Source organism: Myotis lucifugus, unplaced genomic scaffold (assembly GCF_000147115.1).
Source record: "Myotis lucifugus unplaced genomic scaffold, Myoluc2.0 scaffold_490, whole genome shotgun sequence".
Classification (NCBI taxonomy): domain Eukaryota; kingdom Metazoa; phylum Chordata; class Mammalia; order Chiroptera; family Vespertilionidae; genus Myotis; species Myotis lucifugus.
Window position 1 is genome coordinate 187689 of NW_005871538.1, and position 24053 is coordinate 211741.

The 24053-nt window shown below is 43.6% G+C and overlaps 1 protein-coding gene across 5 annotated transcripts in view; it reads right to left on the reverse strand.

Moving 5' to 3' along the window:
* Positions 1-24053, reverse strand: part of NBN (nibrin) — a 47655-nt gene that overhangs the window by 21591 nt on the left and 2011 nt on the right. For 3 of the 5 annotated variants that reach the window (XM_014445954.2, XM_014445952.2, XM_014445951.2), the window contains exons 2-11: positions 23049-23179; positions 21776-21924; positions 21404-21563; positions 19516-19619; positions 9751-9868; positions 9023-9216; positions 6586-6683; positions 3965-4088; positions 3048-3323; positions 1096-1537 (exon numbers count right to left, since the gene is read on the reverse strand). In XM_014445954.2, the coding sequence (XP_014301440.1) occupies positions 1096-1537; positions 3048-3323; positions 3965-4088; positions 6586-6683; positions 9023-9216; positions 9751-9868; positions 19516-19619; positions 21404-21563; positions 21776-21924; positions 23049-23179 (1796 nt within the window). The other 2 variants (XM_014445956.2, XM_023744827.1) reach the window with 2 other exon arrangements.

The following is a 24053-nucleotide window of genomic DNA, read 5'->3' on the forward strand; positions in this document are numbered from 1 at the left end:
ATTCCCATTTGACCCAATGATCCCACTTCTAGGACTATATCCTAAGAGACCTCAAACACCAAACAGATAGAATATATTAAGTAGCACGATTTACAATAGCTAATGTCTGGAAACAGCCCAAGTGCCCATCAGTAGACAACTGGATAAAAAGCTGTGGTACATTTGCACCATGGAATACTACGCAGCAGTAAAAAAAAAAAGATCTCTTACCCTCTGAGACAGCATGAATGGACCTGGAGAATATTATGCTGAGTGAAATAAGTGAGTCAGAGAAAAATAAGTATCACATGATCTCACTCATGTGGAATGTAATGAACAAAATAGACCTAGAGACATAGAAGCATGGAACAGACAGACAAATCTCAGAAGAAAGGCAGGGGTGGGGGTGGGGGTGGGAGAGATTAACTGGGGAATTTATGCATATACTAGAGGCCTGATGCAAGAAATTTGTGCAAAGGGCTTGGCCCCCCCGCCACCGTGGCTTTGTCCAGAAGGTCATCTGGAAGGACATCCGGTCTAATTAGCATATTACGCTTTTGTTATTATATATTATTATTATAGATGCATAGCCCATGGACACAGACAATAGTGTGGTGAGGGCGTGGGAGGGGTGGGCGCAGGGTGGAGGGGGTCAATTGGGGAAAAAAAGAGACATCTGTAATATTTTCAACAATAAAGATAAATTAAAAAAAAATAAATAATTAAATAAAAGTAAAAGAAAAAATGTATTTAGTAGATACTCTGTTTCACTAACTTTCTTTATCTTCCTGTCTTCATTTCCTCTATTAAGGCATCTCCTATACTTATATTCATGGCCAAATGTCTGATATAAAAGTACTTCCTAGAAATCTATTAAACAATCATGAATAACAGTTTTATTTGCTGTCATTTATTATATACCAGCAGAGTCACTGTATTTTTAACATCTACCTTACAACCACAAATTCTTATACTTAATACAGGTGCTGAAGATAGTAATTTTTTTCAAGGAAACATAACGGATGCTCATACTGTCAATACAAGTATCGAAAACGAACACTTTTTAACATTCTAAGTTTCCATTTGCAGTATTTTTCATTAAAAAGTGTTACTTACAGATATGTCGTCACTCTCTGGCGCTGTCCCATCGTGCAAAGAGCCGTTTGTTTCTACGTCCAGCCTTGGCACCTTTCTCCTTCGGACGGCTCCCTCTTGTTCCAGCACCTCCACCTCCATGTCCAACTCCCGCTTTGTGTCCCGGAGTAACTCTTCCAGTACTTCATTTTCTATGGCTAAATCATCAATTTTCCTTTTTTCTGACCTTAGTTTTTCTGTAGAAAGAGATTTACTGGCAGGAGTTTTCGAAGTGGCCTTGGACTCTGTGTCTGCGAAGAGGCCGCCTGGCTCCTGCCCCACGGGCCCCCCCTGGGGAGCAGGCTGCCCGCCGCTTGCCCACAGCGAGGGGGAGGCAGGCTGTGTTTGTTCCAGGAGAGAACAAGACATTTCCATTCTTGCTGACTTAAATGAAGACATTTCTTGATTTTCTTCATCCCTTTCCCTTAGATTTAAAAAAAGAAGAGAAAAAAATAAAAACAGACAATGAGCACAGCTAAGTAATTTAATAGTCTGGCCATTTTCACCCCTTTCACATTTAATCCACAATATTTTGGGTTTTATTAAGTAACAACATCACTGGAAATAAGAAGAGACATCAGAAAACAGTACATAATCCATATATACTCTACTGCTTTGAGAGGACTGACCCACCCTGTGGCTAAAATGATGGGGCGAGCTCTAGCTTTGCTGAAGTAGCCGCAGTTGACAAATCCATGTGGAGAAAAGCACAGAAAAATACAAGGGCCTTGTTGCCAGGAAGCAACAGCTTACCTTGCAACCTAGGGAGCCTGTGGGCAGGGAGACCGCACTTTGGGAACAGACCCTGCCGGGCTAATGAGAGGAGCCGAGGAGCTAATCTAGAACTTTTACAGACAACCCGACAAGTGCCACGTGAGCACGTGACTACGGTTTCCTAGACAACGCTGCGATGCGTCCACAAGCCCCGAACACTGTGTGCGCCCATTGTGCCCAGGCGCTCAGAGCTCAGTCCCTGCGCTCTAGGAGTGGGCTGGGCTCCCCTTGGACTGAACAGTCAGGTGACCTTTCAGTCACTCTAATCTCACCTCCGCATGCTGGACCAAGAGGTTTCTGTAATAACAGAGTTTGAGCCGGAGAGCTAGCAACACACCCAGATGGGAAGGAGGAGTTTATAAGACTGAAAATAAGAACCAAAGGACTGGTTTGGGGGAGGGGGCAGAGAAGAAAGAGTCAAAGATTTTGACAAAGTTTGAGCTACCAAAAAAAGGACACATTCAGTCACAGGGGAGAGAGTTTTCAGGACTATCATTTGGGAAAACAGCAGGAAATGCCTGTGGAAAAGTGAAGCTTAAAGGACGGGTAGGGCCAAATGCACTGAGCATCTGTAACAGCATCATGGAACCTGCAGGTAGATTACACAGAGGATAAAAAGCAGTGAAAGGAAGAAAACGCCTCAAAGAGGAGGCAAAGGCTGCCAGTGAGAGAGGGAAAGAGCCGGACAGACCGCGGCCACAAGCGAGAAAGGCGTGAGCAGAGGGCTCAGCGGCTGCGTGCCAGCAACAGCCATGACTGCGATGCGTCCATGGCCACTTTGAAGGACATCACATCAGGATGAACTGTGCCTCAGACAGAAATGGGAGCAGGGACACCATCTCCTTTTCCGAGAAGTTTCTTCGCAGCAAGAGGAAGAACCACGTAGAGGGAAGACTGAAGGAAGGGATGGGGCTCTTGAATACGGAGGACCTGGAAGACACGCAAGGCGGTAGAAGCAGAGAGCACTGCTGGGAGGGAGTCAGCAGGGACCGCAGACTGGAGGGCAAGCGCAGCCAAGGGCAGAGATGGCTGGGAGCAGAAGGAAGAGGCGAGGTGAGTCGTCCAGAGCACAGGGAGGGGGCAGTCCAGGCCGAGCTTGCACAGACGGGAGCCCACTCCACACCCACAGCAGTTTCTCAGACAGGGTGAGGGGAGCGGACCTCTTCCTGGGGTCAGGCTGGAAGTGGTTTCGGATGGAGTCGGTCTGCAGCTGCTGGGAAGCCCCACCTCCACCTCTGTTGACACCGGAGAGCTTCACTGGGGAGAGCCGATAGCTGGGCGTCTCCGCCCTGACGGGAGCATTTGGTCCTACAGAAGTGCGCTCAGAGCTCCTTTTGGGGGGTTCCTTCACAGGGAATGTCTCTGGTGAAGGCATTCTGAGTTTCTGTTCCATTCTGGAGACTTTGATTTCTTTTGGCCTTTCACTCAGATCCATGCTGTAGCAAAAGAAAAGCATGCCAGGCAATCAACTTACAGCCATGTTCACCAGAAACAAAGGCCTTCAAGTAGCACTAGCTTCACACCAAGCCGCTGTCAGCCTGCTCTACTCTCCTGTGCCATCGACGCCCCAGGACAGCCGGCCCCTCTCTCACCCTGCAGCGCACACCCACCCGTGTCCTCCTATGAACTAAATGTGGGGAGAAGCCTGTGTAATTTTTGCTTGGTTTAAAATTTTTAAATTACTTCCATGCAAAAAAATAATAAAAAATGGAAAACCACAAAAAGACAAATCTCCTATTATTCTGGTATCATAATAGGGCGTTCAGAGCACTTGAGATGAACTGATGTGGTGGAGTCTCTACAACAGAACTCAGCTCTCGATGCCAGAAAAATATATACATCACACACACACACACACACTGCATGGCTGAATGAATATATATGGCCTTTGTTGTTGTTATTTCACAGAAAAACAAGTAAGCTGTCATTCAAATGATTTTCAAAACACAGTTTCTCTTTAAAAAGTTGCATCTGGTCTGAGTACTGAAACGTGGTGTCTTTCAGTATGAACAGCTCCTATGGGTTATTTAGAATGAAACAGTGTGTTTATTACTCAGATGAGACAGGGAAGCATTACCATGTGTCTGCTTGCTCTGAGGCTGTGTCGGCCACGCAGGTCACAGTGTTCCCGGGGGCACTGGGCATGACCTCCTCTTTGACGGACAAGCCTTGGCTCAGCCCTGGGGTCGCTGTCCTGGATCCTGTAATCACACACGTGAAAGAAGGAACACAGCCGCTGGCCGCTCACCACGTTCCCCTGGTCGTGCTGAGGGAAGTGAGCAGGTAGGACAGCACACTGTCTCCAGTCAGTGGAGACAACAGATACTTGACGAAATGGCCCATCAACAGCCTGCCGGCATCTGTGAGGAGCTTGTCTACACTAAATCATCTTAGTGCTATATCACATCCTTCATGATAAATTATCAACCTAAATAAAAATAATCAACTTACATTCTTTTTTTAAATATATTTTATAGATTTTTTACAGAGAGGAAGGGAGAGGGATAGAGAGTTAGAAACATCGATGAGAGAGAAACATCGATCAGCTGCCTCCTGCACACCCCCTACTGGGGATGTGTCCGCAACCCAGGTACATGCCCTTGACTGGAATCGAACCTGGGACCCCTCAGTCTGCAGGCCGATGCTCTATCCACTGAGCCAAACCGGTTAGGGCCAACTTAAATTCTAATTCAAATAATGCTTTAAGTCAACAGACAAAAAATTACATTTCTTCCCCACAGAAAGTGTATCCACCCTACTATCTACACAAATCAAAGTCCACGTAAGTTTTATTTTTAGAAGATATATACTATTTGAAAAGAACACAGTTTTAGACATTTTTTTTGACTACCACGATGACCATCATCTTAGTTGCTAAGACAGCAGGGTAACTCTCGGGCTGCTCACCTGACTCCGGAACCCCCGCACTGGGGTGGGCCCTCCGCCCAGCGTCTCTGTTAACTGTTACACACTTGCCCCAGCTGTGGGACCTGCAGCAGTGACCCTGTGCCAGACGTTCCTCATCTATGAAATGGGGAATCATTCTTTCCTCAAGAGCCGTTTTGAGGGCAAAAGGAACTGACACATGGACAGCACTGAGGAAGCGCATGGAGCACAGCCAGCGCTGTCCTGCAGGTGGACGTGTCTGCTGCCTCCGCGCCCTGCACGCTCGCCTGCGCTTTCCCGTTAGACCTGAGGCAGGGAGGGTCTGCTGGCTCCTCTGCCTCCAGCCCTGAGCAGTGTGGGACGCAGTGAATAGAAATAGGTGATGGGATGGAAGTGCTAACTGAAAAAGCTCTTCAGTGGCATTTACTAAGTTGTAAGCTAGATGACCACTGCCAGCTCCTCGCGACCCCGTGTCTGATAGCGTCACGCTGACTCCCAGTCCCGCATGCGAACACTCTGCCCCTCTCCACGTGGCCACTGCGGAAGCTCACAGGCACTTCCTCCAACACGCCCGTCCCCAAAACTCATTTTCCTTACACAGAAGTTTGCAAAAAAGAATAATTACGGATGCTTATATAATCACTAACAGAAACATTTATAGATGGAACCGAATGTCCAGAGTAACATGTTTGTCAACAATAAGGTTATTTACAATGTGCTCCTTGCAAAGACACAAGAAGGGCAGGGGTCTGCTTGCCGCTTTACTCCACGTGTTTACAACAATTAGAGGTAGTTAGCACCTGTTCAATAAACATTTTGAGTAAGTAAATGAGTGACTATAGAAGGAGGAGAGAAAGGAGAGGGAAGAAGACACGCATTCTCCCTGCCCAACCCCCAATGGCTGTCTTCTGAAACTGTCAGTCAGACTATAAGTACATACAAGAAGTAATGCTTCTAATTACAAAGAAAAGAGAGCTCCTCGGGGAATACACACAAACACATGGAGGGTCCAAAGCAAGCAGAAAAGAATGAATGTATCATCGTAAAGGCAATAGTTTATTTTCAAGAAAAGTAGGGACTGTGTGGTAACTCACAATGGGGCAGGGCTGCTGCCTTGGACAGTCAGCACTGAGCTACGCATGCCCCCTTCGCCCCAGAAATGGCATGAGCCACCAGGGACTCACGCCAAGAACTACAGGCTGTCCCCACAATGTACCCTGACTGGTCTTCCGCCTCTCCAGCTGCCACACAGCCCCTGGCCCGGCTCCCACCTGCCTCCACAGGGCTACCCCTCGGATCCCCACCCACCCTGGACCCCGAAATCCATACTCCGCACAGAGCGATGGTGCTCAGGTCCTCTTCCCTGGCACTCTGCCCCCAGATCTGCCCGTGTGGCCTCCTCTCACCACACAGACGCCTGGCACCCCAGTGCTGCATCCTCAGCGAGACCCTGACCGCCACCCACAGCCCTCCCAGGCACTGCCACTCCCCGGGGTCAGCTTCTCCTTGTGCTTGGTCCTCACAGGACTTATCAGAAGAGCCTGAATCCCGACCTTCAGAATATAAAGTCACAATAACAGGGAACTTGTTCACTTTATTCATCCTGTATCTTCAGCACTTAGAATAGTGCTCAGTATGCAGCTGACATATATATTTTTTAAATGGATAAATGACTAAATGGAGAAGGTGAGTTTTAAAAGACATTGGAAATGGTCACTCCGGGTAAGTACCTAGGAATGTGCATACAGCCTACCATCAATTGCATAATAAACAAACTTGCTGAAGAGTCGATAAAAACGATGCTTGAATTACCTGGACTGGGCTGGCCCTGAGGGTCACAGTAATTCTCTGTCGTCATGAAGATTACTGCCAATCCAATTTCTGCTTCAGGAATAGGTCTAAGACCCTGCCTATTAGAATAAAATGATTTAAGTATGATAATATATTCCGACTAACAAATTTATTAAGATGATGTCAAACTGAAACTCTCCCCTCCCCCAAGAGGTCCAGCAATGTACTGTATGGAGAGAACTTCATACAAGAGGCTGGCTTCCTCACTGAGCTGGCTACACCGGGCAAGTCCACCACGTTTATCAACTCAGGTATTTCAATTGTAAAGGTCTAGAGCAGTGGTCAGCAAACTGCAGCTCGCGAGCCACATGCGGCTCTTTGGCCCCTTGAATGTGACTCTTCCACAAAATACCGACTTCTGCACATGGGCCACGAAGTTTCAATCGCACTGTATGTGCGCGCCCGCACGTGGTATTTTGTGGAAGAGCCACACTCAAGGGGCCAAAGAGCCGCATGTGGCTCTCGAGCCGCAGTTTGCCGACCACTGGTCTAGAGTAAAGAATACAGATCCTTCAGTTCTAAATTCTATAACTTTCAGAATAAGAAGAAAACAGTAACACCCAGATGAAGCAATAAAAAAGATTTTTATAAGCAAACCTATGATTACTGAAATCCTAAGAGAAAACAGAAAAGAGAGAAAGCAGTAAGGAGAATGGGAAGGAAGGAGAGAAGTACAAAGAACTATGGATAGGCTGATGTGTGCTATGATTTAAAGTTCATTAAATCAAATCATTTTATCAAATTTACATGTGTTAAAGAATCTTATTAAAGGAATCTTAGGGTGAACCTATCTTCTGTTATTCTGTAATGTGGATAATACTGAGTTTATAAAACAAAAACAATTTAATATAATGTTATAGAAACTGTACCTCAAATTTTAAGAACTACAAAACTTTTAATACTCATTGCAAGATATTTTAAGTGGCTGCAGCAGTTTAAAAGGTCTTTTTTGGATGCTTTAACATTTGTTTTTTTAAATGCACTGACTGGATTAACTTAGAGTTTTACTGTAAGTGCGATTATAATAGTATTCTAATAGTATATACTAAAAAATAGGTTTTATAAAGTATTGTATACAAGTGGCAATCCAAAATTAACATTTTATTACCCTACTGTTTTTGAAACTATAAATATACTATAAAAATTAGTTATAACAATTGACTATATAAAATAAAAACATTTTTAACGCACATATAATAACAGTGCTATACAGACATTATATCATCCTAGGAGGGAAACAGTGGCAGCTTCCATTCAAGCCAATGGTGAGATATGCAGCAGCCCTCCTGTACAACACGCTTGGAGGCCCCAGAAGGTACACAGAGAGAGACAGGGAGAGGAAGGTATCAGAGACATGAGGATTAAAAAAAGATAGAAATGTCATTATTTACAGATATGGTTTATACAAAAAATGACTATAGATGATTAGAAATACAACGGGAGTCCAGCAAGGTGGTGAGATAGAACAGTGTCTAAATTTTGAGTTGAATTTCTATCCATCAACAGTAAACAACTAGAAAATATAATTAAAGAAATATCATATACTTGTATTTCACCTACCACAGGTATAATATCTACCAGAATATATGTAATATCTAGGAAGACCTAATAAATGGTATTTAAGATCTCTACAGAGAAATTATAAATACTGTTAATTCTCCCCAAATTGATTTGTGGTTTCAATAAAATTCCTAATCAAATTCCCAACAAGATTTGTGAAAAGCTGATTCTAAAATGTCCATGGAACAGAGAAGAGCCAAGAACAGCCAGGGTGCTTCTGAGGCAGAGCAGAGCGAGAGCCTGGCCTGGTGGACACGAGGTGTAGGCGGTGCTGGACATGAGGGCGTGTTGATGCGCGGAGGAGGGTAAGGACAAACTGCTCCCCTGCGTGTGGAGCTTAGGTATAAACTGAATCCATTCCGGGTAGATTAAAAACAAATTTCCAAACAAAATATCAAAATACTAATAAAAAATATAGGTAAGTAATCTGATCTATGAATAGAAAAATATTTCTTAAACCAAATACAAGTACCATCTATATATATAAAAGCCTAAGTGACCGTTATGACGGGTTGCTATGATGTGCACTGACCACCAGGGGGCAGGCATTCAATGCAGGAGCTGCACCCTGGTGGTCAGTGCACTCCCACAGCCAACCTCCAATGGCCTGCCAACCTCCCACAGTCCCTGCCCCTGGACTGAGCGAGATGGCCCCAATCGCAGGCCAGGCTGAGGGACCCCACCTGTGCACGAATTCGTGCACCGGGCCTCTAGTCTATAATAAAATCTTTGCAATAATTATTGTATATACTTTCCCGTTGTTATGTAGAGTACACCAAAACTCACACATATAAAACCGCCTGCTTGCATATATTTTTACTAACAAATAACAAAGTACCTTTGGAGCATATCCATAATTGAGTGAATCCATTTTTTCTGAGAGTCAGAAATTAAGGGCTGTGAATTTGTCATTCCTACATCAACAACACAAGTTCCCGGAGCCGAAAAGAAACTCTCTTCTTCTTCATTTTCTTCTGCTATCAACCTAGCATCCCCTCCTCCAAAAACAACCGCTGAACTTAATTTCTTATGCTAAAAATGGAAAAAATAAAAAGTAATACAATAGCCACAATGAATTCTGAGTGTGTTCTAGACCTTGTAAGAACTTGATTTGGAAGCGAAAGGACAGAATTGACGTACAATCGGTCCTGCTTCCTGAGAGGACCGCCTGTGCCTCCATTCTGAGAAACCCCTGGTCCACAGGCACCTTGGCCCTGGCACAGCACGCTGCCTGCAGCCCATGGGCGGGGTCCCCCTGTGATAGAAACCCTGGACCCCACTTCAACACATGGAAGACATTCAACACCTGTTTAATAACCCACAAGTTAGAACTTAAACCAGTTCTCCTTACCCCCAACTTACATATTTGTATAAACTTAATTAATAGGCCAACTGACAGATATTAAGGAACATTATAATCACATACATGAACATGGGCTGGTGCCTGGGCAGTTTTGTACTCGATGTCGCACTTCTGCACATAATCTCAAAAGAAAATGCACTGGGAACACTACTAATTTGTCGTGTGTAATGTTTTCTTTAGGAACATTTAGCTTAAAACATTACCTGCTTGGCATTCAGAAATACAAATGTTTTCCCTTTGAAGATCTGTTTTCTTTCTTGCCGTCCTGACAGATCAATATTTTTACTTCCAATGGCTGGCTCATCAATTGGTGGGTAAAAACTGTAAAAAATAAATAAATATTAAAGTATATTCTAATTATAAACTACTCTGTATACATGCCATTAAATTGGTAAATGGAATAGCTCTCTAGACACTAGAAAGGTTTGATTTCCATAATACTATTATATTATTATATTACTAGAGGCCCGGTGCACAAAAATTTGTGCACTCGGGGAGGGGGGTTCCTCAGCCCGGCCTGTGCCCTCTTGCAGTCTGGGACCCCTCGGGGGATGACCACCTGCTGGCTTAGGCCTGCTCCCCAGGGGATTGGGCCTAAGCTGGCAATCAGACATCCCTCTGGCAGCCCGGCAGCCCTCGGGGGATGTCCACTTGCCAGCGGGGAGCCGACCTAAGCTGCAGTCAGACATCCTTAGCGCTGCTGAGGAGGCAGGAGAGGCTCCCACCACCACCGCTGTACTGGAAGCCATCAGCCTGGCTTGTGGATGAGCAGAGCTCCCCCATGTGGGAGCGCACTGACCACCAGAGGGCAGCTCCTGCATTGAGCATCTGCCCGCTGGTGGTCAGTGTGTGTCATAGTGACCAGTCATTCCCAGTCTTTCTGCTGTTAGGGTCAGTTTGCATATTACCCTTTTACTATATAGGATAGAGGCCTGGTGCACGGGTGGGGGCCGGCTGGTTTGTCCTGAAGGGTGTCCCAGATCAGGGTGGGGGTCCCGCTTGGGTGCCTGGCCAGCCTGGGTGAGGGGCTCATGGCAGTTTGCAGCTGGTCACACCCTCTTTAGGGTGGGGGTCCCCACTGGGGTGCCTGGCCAGTCTGGGTGAGGGGCTGAGGGCCGTTTTCAGGCTGGCCGGTGACTGAAGCTCCCAGCCTCTCCTTTTTTTCTTATTTTTTTATTCTGGGATTTATTTACCTTCTATAATTGAAACTTTGTTGCTGTCACTGGAGCTGAGAGCCGGCTCCAACTCTGAGGCCAAGGCCGGCTGAAAGCAGGTATCTGGGGTTTGTTTAGCTTCTATAATTGAAACTTTGTTGCTTTCGGAGCTCAGAGCCAGGCCACGGCAGGCAGAGAACCTTGGCTTTCTCCATCACTGGAGCAAGCAAGCCTCCTGCTCGCTTCAGCTGCGTGGCTGCTGGCTGCCATCTTGGTTGGCGGTTACTTTGCATATCACCCTGATTAGCCAATGGGAAGCGTAGTGAAGGTATGGTCAATTACTCTTTTTGTCTTTTATTAGATAGGATTTTTAAAATTGTTTTATTGCTTAAAGTATTACAAAGGGTATTACATATGTCTCCTTTTTTCCCCCACCCTTGACAATCTCCTAGCCTCCCCTATCCCCCAGTGTCTTATGTCCATTGGTTATGCTTATATGCATGCATATAAGTCCTTCGGTTGATCTCTTACCCCCCGCTTCTGCCCCCCTACTCTCCCCAGCCTTCCCACTGCAGTTTGACAATCTGTTTGAGGCAGCTCTGCCTCTGTATCTATTTTTGTTCATAAGTTTATAATGGTCTTTATTATCCATGAATGAGTGAGATCATGTGGTATTTTTCTTTCATTGACTGGCTTATTTCACTTAGCATAATGCTCTCCAGTTCCATCCATGCCGTTGCAAATGGTAAGAGTTCCTTCTTTTTTACAGCAGGATAGTATTCCATCGTGTAGATGTACCACAGTTTTCTAATCCATTCATCTACTGATGGGCACTTAGGCTGTTTCCAGATCTTAGCTATGGTGAATTGTGCTGCTATGAACATCGGGGTGCATATATCCTTTCTGATTGGTGTTTCTGGTTTCTTGGGATATATTCCTAGAAGTGGGATCACAGGGTCAAATGGGAGTTCCATTTTTAGTTTTTTGAGGAAACTCCATACTGTCTTCCATAGTGGCTGTACCAGTCTGCATTCCCACCAGCAGTGCACGAGTGTTCCTTTTTCTCCACATCCTCTCCAGCACTTGTCGTTTGTTGATTTGTTGATGATAGCCAGTCTGACAGGTGTGAGATGGTACCTCATTGTTGTTTTGATTTTCATCTCTCGGATGATTAGTGATTTTGAGCTTGTTTTCATATGTCTCTTGGCTTTCTGAATGTCCTCTTTTGAAAGGTGTCTATTTAGATCCTTTGCCCATTTTTTGATTGGATTGTTTATCTTCCTTTTGTTAAGTTGTATGAGTTCCCTATAAATTTTGGAGATTAGGCCCTTATCCGATATGACATTGGCAAATATGTTTTTCCACGCAGTGGGCTTTCTTGTTGTTTTGTTGATGGTTTCTTTTGCTGTGCAGAAGCTTTTTATTTTGATGTAGTCCCATTTGTTCATTTTCTCTTTAGTTTCAAGTGCCCTAGGAGCTGTATCAATGAAGAAATTGCTTTGGCATATGTCTGAGATTTTGTTGCCTTTGGATTCTTCTAGAATTTTTATGGTTTCCCGTCGTACATTTAAGTCCTTTATCCATTTTGAGTTTATTTTTGTGTATGATGTAAGTTGGTGGTCTAGTTTCATTTTTTTGCATGTATCTGTCCAATTTTCCCAACACCATTTATTGAAGAGACTGTCTTGACTCCATTGTATGTTCTTGCCTCCTTTGTCAAATATCAATTGAGCATATTGGTTCTGGTCGATTTCTGGGTTCTCTATTCTATTCCATTGATCTATATGTCTGTTCTTGTACCAGTACCAGGCAGTTTTGAAAACAGTGGCTTTGTAATACAGCTTGATATCTGGTATTGAGATCCCACCTACTTTGTTCTTCTTTCTCAGGATCGTTGCAGCTATTCGGGGTCTTTTTTTATTCCAGATGAATTTTTGGAGAATTCGTTCTAGATCTGTGAAATACGCCGTTGGTATTTTAATGGGAAGTGCGTTGAATTTATAGATTGCTTTGGGTAGTATGGACATTTTAATGATGTTGATTCTACCAATCCATGAACACAGTATGTTCTTCCATCTGTTTATGTCTTCCTCTATCTCTTTTTTCAACGTCCTGTAGTTTTCTGTGTAGAGGTCTTTTACCTTTTTAGTTAAGTTTATTCCTAGGTAGCTTAATATTTTTGGTGCGATGGTAAATGGGATTTTTTTTTAGTCTCTCTTTCTGAAAGTTCACTATTGGTGTATAGAAATGCCTTAGATTTCTTGGGGTTAATTTTTTATCCCGCTACATTGCCAAATTCATGTATTAAGTCTAGTAGTTTTTTGATGGAGTCTTTAGGGTTTTGTATGTATAATATCATGTCGTCTGCAAATAAGGACAGTTTTACTTCCTCTTTTCCAATTTGGATGCCTTTTATTTCTTCTTGTCTAATTGCAATGGCTAATACAGTACTATGTTGAACAGGAGTGGTGAGAGTGGGCATCCCTGTCTTGTTCTTGTTCTTAGGGGAAATGGTGTTAGTTTTTGTCGAGTATGATGTTGGCTGTGGGCTTGTCATATATGGCTTTTATTATGTTGAGGTATGATCCTTCTATTCCCACCTTGCTGAGAGTTTTTATCAAAAATGGCTGTTGGATTTTGTCAAATGCTTTTTCTGCATCAATTGATATGACTATGTGGTTTTTTTCTTTCAATTTGTTTATGTGATGTATCACGTTTATTTATTTTTGGATATTGTACCATCCTTGCATCCCTGGGATAAATCCTATTTGGTCATGGTGTATGATCTTTCTGATGTACCACTGGATCCGATTTGCTAAGATTTTGTTGAGGATTTTGGCATCTATGTTCATGAGGGATATTGGCCTGTAATTCTCTTTCATTGTGTTGTCTTTACCTGGTTTTGGTATTAGGGTGATGCTGGCTTCATAGAATGAGCTTGGAAGTGTTCTTTCCTCTTGAATTTTTTGTAGTAGTCTGAGGTGGATAGGTTTTAGTTCTTCCTTGAATGTTTGGTAAAACTCCCCTGTGAAGCCGTCTGGTCCTGGCTTTTGTTTGCTGGAAGCTTTTTGATGACTGCTTCAATTTCTTCCATAGTTACTGGCCTACTGAGATTTTTAGATTCTTCCTGATTGAGTTTTGGAAGTTTGTATTTTTCTAGGAATGTGTCCATTTCCTCCAGGTTGTCTAGTTTGTTGGAGTAGAGTTTTCCATAGTACTTTTTAACAATCATTTGTATTTCTGTGGGGTCTGTTGTTATTTCGCCTCTATCATTTCTGATTTTGTTTATTTGGGTCCTCTCTTTGCTTCTTGGTGAGCCTGGCTAGAGGTTCGTCAATCTTGTTTATTCTTTCAAAGAACCAGCTCTTGGTTTCATTGATTTTCTGTATTGTTTTTTTGGTCCTCTGTCATTCATTTCTGCTCTAATCTTTATTATCTCCTTCCCTCTGCTCACTCTGGGGTTTTCTTTTTGCTCTCTTTCTAATTCTTTGAGATATAGAGTTAGATGATTTACTACCATTTTTTCTTGTTTTTTGAGATAGGCATGTAGAGCTATAAACTTCCCTCTCAGGACTGCTTTCATTGTGTCCCATAGGTTTTGGATTGTTGTGTTTTCATTGTCATTAGTTTCCAGGATGTTTTTAATTTCTTCTTTGATTTCATTGGTAACCCAATCAATATTTAATAACATGCTATTCAACTTCCAAGTGTTTGAGTATTTTGGGTTGTTTTTATTGTAGTTTATTTCTAATATTATGCCATTGTGGTCTGAGACGATGGTTGGTATGATTTCAATCTTCTTGAAATTGGGGAGACTTTGTTTGTGACCCAATATGTGGTCTATTTTTGAATATGTCTTATGAGCACTTGAGTAGAATGTATATTCCATGGCTTTGGGGTGAAGTGTTCTGAAGATGTCAATTAAGTCCATCTGATCTAGTGAGTCATTTAGGATTGCTGTTTCTTTGCTGATTATTTGTCTAGAGGATTTATCCAGTGATGTCAGTGGTGTATTAAAGTCCCCTACTATGATTGTATTGTTGTCGATCTCTCCTTTGATATCTTCCAGGAGTTTTTTTATGTATTTGGGTGCTCCTGCATTGGGTGCATATATGTTTATCAGGGTTATATCTTCTTGTTGTATTGATCCCTTTAGTATTATGAAGTGGCCTTCCTTATCTCTTGTTATGGCCTTCACTTTTAGGTCTATTTTGTCCGATATAAGTCTTGCTACCCCAGCTTTTTTTCCATTACCATTTTCCTGAAAGATATTTTTCCATCCCTTCACTTTCAGTCTGTGTGAGTCCTTTCTTCTGAGGTGGGTCTCTTGTAGACAGCAAATGTATGGGTCATGTTTTTTTATCCATTCAGCCACTCGATGTCTTTTGGTTGGAGCATTTAGTCCGTTTACATTTAAAGTTATTATTGAAAGGTACTTGTTTGTAGCCATTTCTTTTTTTGTGTTGCTGGTTTCTTTCTGAGCTTTTTATTTCTTCTTTTTACACCAGTCCCTTAAGCATTTCTTGCATTGCTGGCTTGGTGGTGATAAACTCTCTTAGCCTTTTTTTGTCTGTGAAGCTTCTTATTTCCCCTTCAATTTTGAATGATAGCCTTGCCGGATAGAGTATTCTTGGATTCAGTTCTTTGCTTTGCATCACTTTGTAAATTTCCGTCCATTCTTTTCTGGCCTGATGTGTTTCTGTTGAGAAATCATTTGATAATATAATGGGAGATCCCTTGTATGTAACTTTCCGTCTCTCTTACAGCCTTTAAGATTCTCTCTTTGTCCTGAACATTTGCCATGGTAATTATGATGCGTCTTGGTGTGGGTCTTTTCGGGTTCACCTTGTTTGGGACTCTCTGTGCTTGTGTGACTTTTTTCTTCCCCACCTCAGGGAAGTTTTCTGATATTATTTCTTCATATAGGTTTTCTAAGTCTTGTTCCTCCTTCTGTTGTTCTGGCACACCTATTATTCGTATGTTGTTTCGTTTCATGTTGTCCCATAGCTCCCTTAGGCTCTCCTCCTGTCTTTTAATTTTTTTCTCCAATTGCAGTACAGTTTGGGTGTGTTTTGCTTCTTTGTCTTCTAATTCACTAATTTGGTCCTCCGCTTCTCCTAGTCTCCTGTTGAAACTTTCAATGGTGTTTTTTATTGCAGCTATATCACTCTTCATTTCTTCTTGGTTCTTACATAATTTATTGATTTTTTCATCCGTTTCTTCTTGCTTCTTGTATAAGTTGTTGATTTTTTCCTCCATCCGGTTTATGCATTCTAGGACCCTTAATCTGAATTCTTTTTCTGTCATGCTGCATGCCTCAGTTTCACTTAGCTGCTTTTCTGGCGAGTCCTCCTTTTCTTTCCTTTGGGGGTTTCTTTGTCTACCCATGTTTGATCTCACCGACATATCTAGATGTTGAGTCGCTCAGTGGCTGCTCCCTGGGTGGCAGTGGCTCCTCGGGCTGTGGTTGCTCCTTGGGCGGTTGTGGTAGCAGTTGCTCCTCAGTTGGCAGCAGCTCCTGTGGTGGGTGCTGTTCACTGCTGTGGTGGCTCCTCTGGCTGGTGGGGGGAGGCTTCACACACAGCTGCTGTTTCTCAGACAGAGGGTGTGGTGATCAGGAGGCTGCTGTTCCTTGAATGTAGATAGGATTTTAAAAAAGTTTTTATCTGGGACAAAATGATTAAAGGTATCTAAATGATTTCTCTAGAAATAATCTAAGGGTAGAGAATCATAACAAGATACAATTAAATGTATATAGAACTCAAGTTAATGAATTACAAAGGCTGCGACCTAACCATAACCATCAAATTCCATCGCCATGTGCTTGCTTGGGGACGGGCGCATTAACAGTGTCTGGACTCCATTCTGTGAACTTCTATAAATGTTTTGTTATGGATCCCTTTGGAGAAGTGCAGGAAATTAAGACATATTATTGTTCAGTTTAAATAAAATTTCTAAATGCTATAAACACATCTATAATCCATGGGCATGGGGGAAAAGAAGAAAAGAGAGGAAAAATCAACACATAATCCTTCAGCTTCTCATCAGTCCAGTTTCAACTTTCTACACACTCAGATATTTTGCTATAGCTATTCATAAGTGACCAGCCTTTCAGCTTACCTCTACCTTCTAACAAAAATGACTAATGTCCATGGATAATGAGGGGCTCAACATTGTCAAGCTGTTAGTGCATCCCAACTTGATCTATAAATCAATGCAACCCCAATAAAACTACCAGCAAGTTCTTTTGTGGATACTGACGACTCTAAAGTTTATGTAAAGAGGCAAAAGACCCAGCATAGCCAACAATGCTGACGAAACATTAAGAGCACTGACACTCCCTGAATCCAAGGCTCACTGTAAAGCCACCGTAATCAAGGGTGTTGCACTGATGATAAAGCTGGCACCACGGGGTTGGGTGCAAGAAGCTTAGACTCTGTCTTCCCGTCTCCGACAGCAGTGCAGAGAGGCAGCCACAGCTGCACACCAAAAAGGACGGTCCTCTGTGAGGTAAGAGCACTGCCGTGCGCCTTCCCAATTCAAACCCGGGACTAGTGGGATCTTTTCCCAGAGCTAAGAGAGAAGATAGTTATGTAATAAAAAGCCACAACAATATATTTCATATCCCTTTGGAAACCCATCCTACTTCCCAATGTCACCCTTTTTCTGTTAAATAGTTGAGTACAGAGTCAGATAAGTCTTTAACAACATCAAATGGATGCCAGAAGGTGTGGGAACTGATTAAGGGGAAAATATGCATTTTAAAATAACATTAACAATTTGATTACTGATTGTCATCATCAAACAAGGGCTAATGCAATAGTCTTTTCTGGTTAACAATGAATCTGGAGTTACGGCAGAAATGTTTTATTTTAGGCATCTAAGTTAATAAAGTCATAAACTGAAGTCAGAAAAAAAATTATGTCGAACCTAAAGTCAAAAATACCCAAGAATCGGAACAGTAGGTAGGAATCAATGACCAACTCTAGGATTTCTAAGACTTCAGACGCATTCTCAGCAGCAGAGGCCTCACAGGCCCCTCCACTCCCAAGGGATCTAGACTCCACAACAGTTTAATCTGTGCCGATCCTACAGGGTGTAAGGTTATAGCTCAGTTTCATTAGTGAAGATTTATAGGATTTATCAACTCCCCTAAGGAGGTTCACAGATAGGCTTGGAGGACAAGGTGATTCTGTTGAACACTGTGCTAGTTGAGGGTAAGTGAAGTTGCATGTCCTCACAGGATCTAGCACTCAAAACAGGTGAAGAATCGTCTGTTTTAAAATATGAGAACCTCTTTTCAGGGTCCTGAAACATTACATTATCTGCTAAACCAGATTATAAAATACAAGAAACCTTCCAAATGAAAATTAAAAACAAAAAGGAAAATTTTTCAGTTACTTTTAAAAGCAGATACGTATTATCAGGTATAAATAGTCCCTAAAAACCCTGAACTGGGCAAAATACCTTATAACTAGCGAGTGATATTTAAAAATTAGTAATAAGATAATAAACTTGAGTCATATTTTAGATTTTTTAACCCTTCAAAGTTGTCTTATAAGATGAGTTTATCAAGGCAGTCAATCTATTATTTCATTTAGACCAGCGGTTCTCAACCTGTGGGTCGCGAGCCCTTTGGCGGTTGAACCACCCTTTCACAGGGGTCACCTAAGACCATCCTGCATATCAGATATTTATATTACGATTCATAACAGTAGCAACATTACAGTTATGAAGTAGCAACGAAAATAATTTTATGGTTGGGTCACAACATGAGGAACTGTATTTAAAGGGCCAGAAGGTTGAGAACCACTGATTTAGACTATAATCTCCTGACACATATTTTAACACTTGGAGTGCAGGAAACGAGTTAAGTCGGCTCGCGTGAATTGCGCGTACTCCGCGGGAGCCGTCTTTAACTCGGTTCATATAGATTTGCGGTGGAGTGCGGGAAACGTGTAAACTCGGGCCGATTGTAACTGCGTATTACCAAATATTTGTTTGTGTCACAACATGAGGAACTGTATTTAAAGGGCCAGAAGGTTGAGAACCACTGATTTAGACTATAATCTCCTGACTCCAAGTGTTAAGCAGCTGCCCTTGTGCTAAGACGACTACACACCCACCATTTTAGCACAGCATTTTAATCACGCAATCTAAAAACCCCAACTTCCTCTTCAACCAGTTTACATCACTTCAAACACTGTAATACCAAACCATTTAGCCTGGGGGTTCACAAATTCTGCAAAGCATCTAAATAAATAAATAAAGCAGTCTCCACAGATACTGTGATGAGCAACATTTCCTTCAGCAAGCCCCTATCACGATGCCAGGCAATGTGCTCGGACTCTGTATACACTATTACTTAAAGTACCCAACAGTTAAACACCCAAATCCTCAGCAGGACAGGTGCTAGTCCCAGGAGAAAGGCGCTCCAGGCCAGGGCTGTGACTGCCCCCGGGGGCCAGTGGCTCCGGACAGGCAGCTGCTGCACCACACGGTCCAGGGAGCATCGAGCAAGGACACCTGGCACTGGCACACGCGCTCTGCGTATGGCCCCTCGCTGTTCACTAGCCTTCAGTGCTTTTCTTTAAATATTAGCACACACATAACATTTGTTTCACCAAGATAAACAACAACCAAAAAAGAATTCAGGGATCCTTTCTTTACATACGAACAAAAAATCTTCACTAATAAAACTGAACTATAACCTTACATCCTGAAACAGTCAATAAAGAGAGATTAACTTAAATAAAATTAGTGCTATCATACTTCATATGCCATGCTTTATTATATTTAAAGTACACAAAATACCTTTCAATCTGAGGAAGCTGTGTCTTGGACTGAACTGCTTTAAGAAATTCAGTAAAATACTCCGGCTTTACAATTGGACGTCCACAAATGAGGGCACATATTGTCTAAGAAGAAAGCATATGTGAATACATATACCCCTACTAGCTCATTTTAAATAAAAGTTTTAAGTTACAGACTACAAAGAGGCTATTCTATTCTTTTCCCCTCTCATCGCTCTATAAAGAAACCATAATCTATAAAGTAGAAGTCAATTCAGTCATTGCTTAATTTACAAATCCCTATAAAAACTGAACTGAATGTTCTTTAAGATTTATTTTGTTCTAACACTCAATGATTTTAAAAACATAAGCTAACCTGTCTGTACTTCTGGAAATGTTACCAAAAAAAAGTAAGGCCAAGGTTTTCTTTTTTGGCACATGACTGATCAGAGATATTGAGAAGGTTGGATCTACTAGCCTCTATTGGTGACTATCCAGGACGCTAGTGTCGAGAGCCACACACGGCGTCAGATGCATCACTGGACTAGCATGTGCTCTGGTGAATGGTGACAGTTCCCGGGACTGTCACAGCCTCAGCTCCCACTTCATATCCACCAAGCAAGGGCATGATTCCCTCTTGTGTTTCTCAGATACCTTGATATCTGAAGAGTCCACACAGACATATTCTGATCACTGTGAGGGTGCATCCCTACTGTAAACTAATAGTGGACATTCTGATTTATGAATCTAGTATCTGTGGGTGTACTAACGTAAGTTAGTACTCTGCTGAATTTATAAATCAATTTCATAAAGATGACGTGATCCTTGGTCAGAGATAATCCCAAGATACAAGTTTGACCTGAGGTTCAATCTGAGCAGCAAGCCCTTCTCTAGGACCCTGGGTGGCTATAATGCACACATTCCAGCTTAATTAATTATATATTAAAAGATTTTTCTATCATCTAAAGAAGGAATCTAAATATTTGTTGGTTTTCACTATGGATATTAACCTAAAGCAATCCTGCACATCCACGACCAGCCCGTTTACAAGGACATGAGCACCCTGGCCGGTGGGGCTCAGCTGGCTGGGTGCTGTCCTGTGCCCCAGAAGGTTGCTGGTACGATTCCTGGTCAGGGCACATGCCCAGGCTGTGGGCTCCATCCCCAGTGGGGGGTACAGGAGGCAGTTTCACTCTCGCATAGATGCTTCTCTCTCTCTCTCTCTCTCTCTCTCTCTCTCTCTCTCCTTTTCTCTCTAAAAATCAGTAAAAACAATAAATAAATGAAGGGAGATGAGTCCCCTCCCAATGTCTTTCTTCAGTTAGTTTGGACATAACCAAATCTGATGAAGATGCAAAACCTGAAAACATACCAAAATACATCACTGTTTTCATGAATACTTTCAGCATCTTCTAAAAGTATATACCTAACGTATCTCGATTGTGAGATACATTAGGGCAATATTAAACTACAAGAACTTAACAAGTATTTGTGATTAGGGCCCTAAACCAAATAAAAGAGCCTGAGACGACAGAGCCTGGAGGAAGACAACTGGATGAGGAGGTGGGAGATGCTAATTTTGAAGACTGGCAGTTGCTCTCAGGCTGAAAACACTAGCCTTACACTGTAGAAACTTCTTGGTGAACAGATGACGTAAATCATTGTTTAAAATGTCAAATCCAAAAGTGAAATATAATTTTAGGTGCTTCTGTTGTCCCATATAATAAATAAATTACCAAAAAGCCAATCTGACATAAATGTTATACAAAGGCATGGGTTTGGCATATATAAATCTACAACTAACAATTCCGATGGGTTTAAAGTAAATGACTTTAAAAACACCTGTGCAGAGTGGGTAAGCTTAAATTCACAGAACTCATTTCAGCATAACAACAAGGCATTCGACCTACCTTAATGGTGACCTTAACTGACATCATGACCAGGTGGGTGCACTCTTCGGTCCAGTTGTTTACAGTGAGTCCTCCCAGCTGCAGGATGGCTTGATTCAAAGCATTTTTCCCAGCGACATCTAAACAAGAAGAGCACGCGACCAGAGGCTCGTACTCCACTCTGTAAGTGAAAACGAGTCACAAAGTTGTGATAGGTACAGAGCTTTAAACAGGTGCTATTTTAATTTTTTTGTATTACTAAGATTTCTAACTAATAAAATCACTGTTACCTAAATCTGAAGTTGCAATCAAGAAAAAACTGCTGTGTCCTTTAGAATCTGATTCATGCAAAATAAAGCACTCCACTTCTATATCAATTTTTAAAATTCTTACCTGAATTTACTTTCAAACACCCCAAAAGTAATTCTGTCCCCTGTCTGCAAAGTCTGAGAAAGGCCATTCTGCATTTTTTCCTCATTAACAAAGGTACCATACTTAGAATTGTCTTTTATTGTCAATACAGGGGTTTCATGTGGTTGACTCTGAAAAAAAAATCAAATAAGTTAGTATTTTACAACTCAGTCACTATTGAACAATAATGTTTTTCTATACCTATAAGAATACAGACAGCCCTGGCTGGTGTGGCTCAGTGGACAGAGCATCAGGCCTGGAATTGAAGGGTTGCAGGTTCCATCCCCAGCCCCGGTCCTGGCCCCATCAGGGGCATGTGGGAGGCAACCAATCGAAGTGTCTCTCTCACACTGATCTCTCCCCCCCACCTCTCCCTCCTTCTTTCTCCCTCCTTCCCTTCCACTCTCTCTAAAAATCAATGGAAAAAATATCCTCGGGTGAGGATAACAAAAAAGAATAGACACACAAAACCTAAATATCACTGAATAGATTCAGTACTTGCTGATATACAGTGTTTGCTAAAAATAATGGTTTTTATTTCTTAACCACCAGCATAAGGAGCACAACTGTTTATATATATGTTTAGCACTTTTATCACCCAAGGTTGTAATTAAAACAACCAACCAACCCAAACTCAAAGCCATTCAAAGGAGCTGTGGGGCATGAGCAACAGCTATTTTCCCTAATAACAGGACCCCTGTGCGAACCCACCTTGCAGGGGAAATACCTGTGTTCATAGGGCCGCACAACCCTTCAACTCAGGGCATTCACTGCTCCATCCCCAGGCGAGGCACACAGTGAGACTCAATGAATGCTTAAGTAAATAAATATAAAGATGTTCTATCTCCTGAGTTTCTAAATCATTAAACTGTCAAATAGTGGAACAGAAACTTCAAATATCAAAATAAACAAATACCACTGGTACTGCCGCCAGAATGGATTTAATTTTTTTAAATTAAAAAATCTACCCCCGGCGGGCGTGGCCCGGTTGGTTGGGCCTCCCTGCACCAAGAGGTCCCGGTTCTATTCCCCAGGCCCGGGGTGGCCGGCGCCACGGTGTAGGCGGCAGTGGGCCACGTTCCTCGCTCACCGAGGTTTCTCTCTCCCCCCTTCTCCCTTCCTCTCTGTAAAATGAATAAAAACATGAAAGAACAACACCTAACAGCTGAGGAAGTAAAAGGTGCTGACCCTCCACACACAGCGAGGCACTCGGACCCGACCCCCCGGAGCCCGAGCAGCAGGGCCAGGAACGCACCAGGCTGGTCCCGGGGAAGCGGGCGGCGAGCACGGCGTGGCTGCGGCTGACGGACGGGTCCTTCTCCAGGAGGATGTCGCAGCCCTTCCTGCCCACCACGTACTCCACGCCGGTCAGCAGGCGGCGCGGGCCTAGGAGAAGGGCGCACACTGAGACACGCGCACGCGCGCACCTACGTACAGGGGAAGGGCGTTATTTCGATGAAAGAGCTCCATTTTGCTATTTAAATGGTAACAATGGCTCCTAAAGGAAACGTATTTTTCCTGTAAGTCTCGCTTAAGGACGCAGAAGGCTAACTAGCCGGGAAACCACACTGAGCAGCGTGAACACTCGACCACGTTCCCGGTGAAATGTAAGGCGACAATCTTCCCGCAGCGGCTCCAACACGCGGTTCGCCCCGCCCGACCACGCGGTTCGCGGTCAATTTGCTTGGTTCGCGGTCAATGTGCTCCGCTGAGAACGCCATGGACTGAGAACGCGATGGATGGACAGCCCCTGGGAAAAGGGGAAACACAGCTGCGAGAAACCTGAGGTCCGCGGGAACTCGGAGGCAGCTGATGAAACGCAGGTGACACAGGAGCGAGCAGGAGCAGCGCACAGGGAGCACGCCCGCCCCCCAGGTGCCTGTCCCCCCAGGTGCCCGCCCCCCAGGTGCCCGTCCCGGCAGGTGTCCGTCCCCCAGTTCCCTGTGCCCGCCCCCCAGGTGCCTGTCCCCGCAGGTGCCTGTCCCGCCAGGTGCCCGTCCCCGCAGGTGTCCGCCCCCAGTTCCCTGTGCCCGCCCCCCAGGTGCCTGTCCCCGCAGGTGCCTGTCCCGCCAGGTGCCCGTCCCCGCAGGTGTCCGCCCCCCAGTTCCCTGTGCCCGCCCCCCAGGTGCCTGTCCCCGCAGGTGCCTGTCCCGCCAGGTGCCCTTCCCCGCAGGTGTCCGCCCCCCAGTTCCCTGTGCCCGCCCCCCAGGTGCCCGTCCCGGCAAGTGTCCGCCCCCCAGTTCCCTGTGCCCGCCCCCCA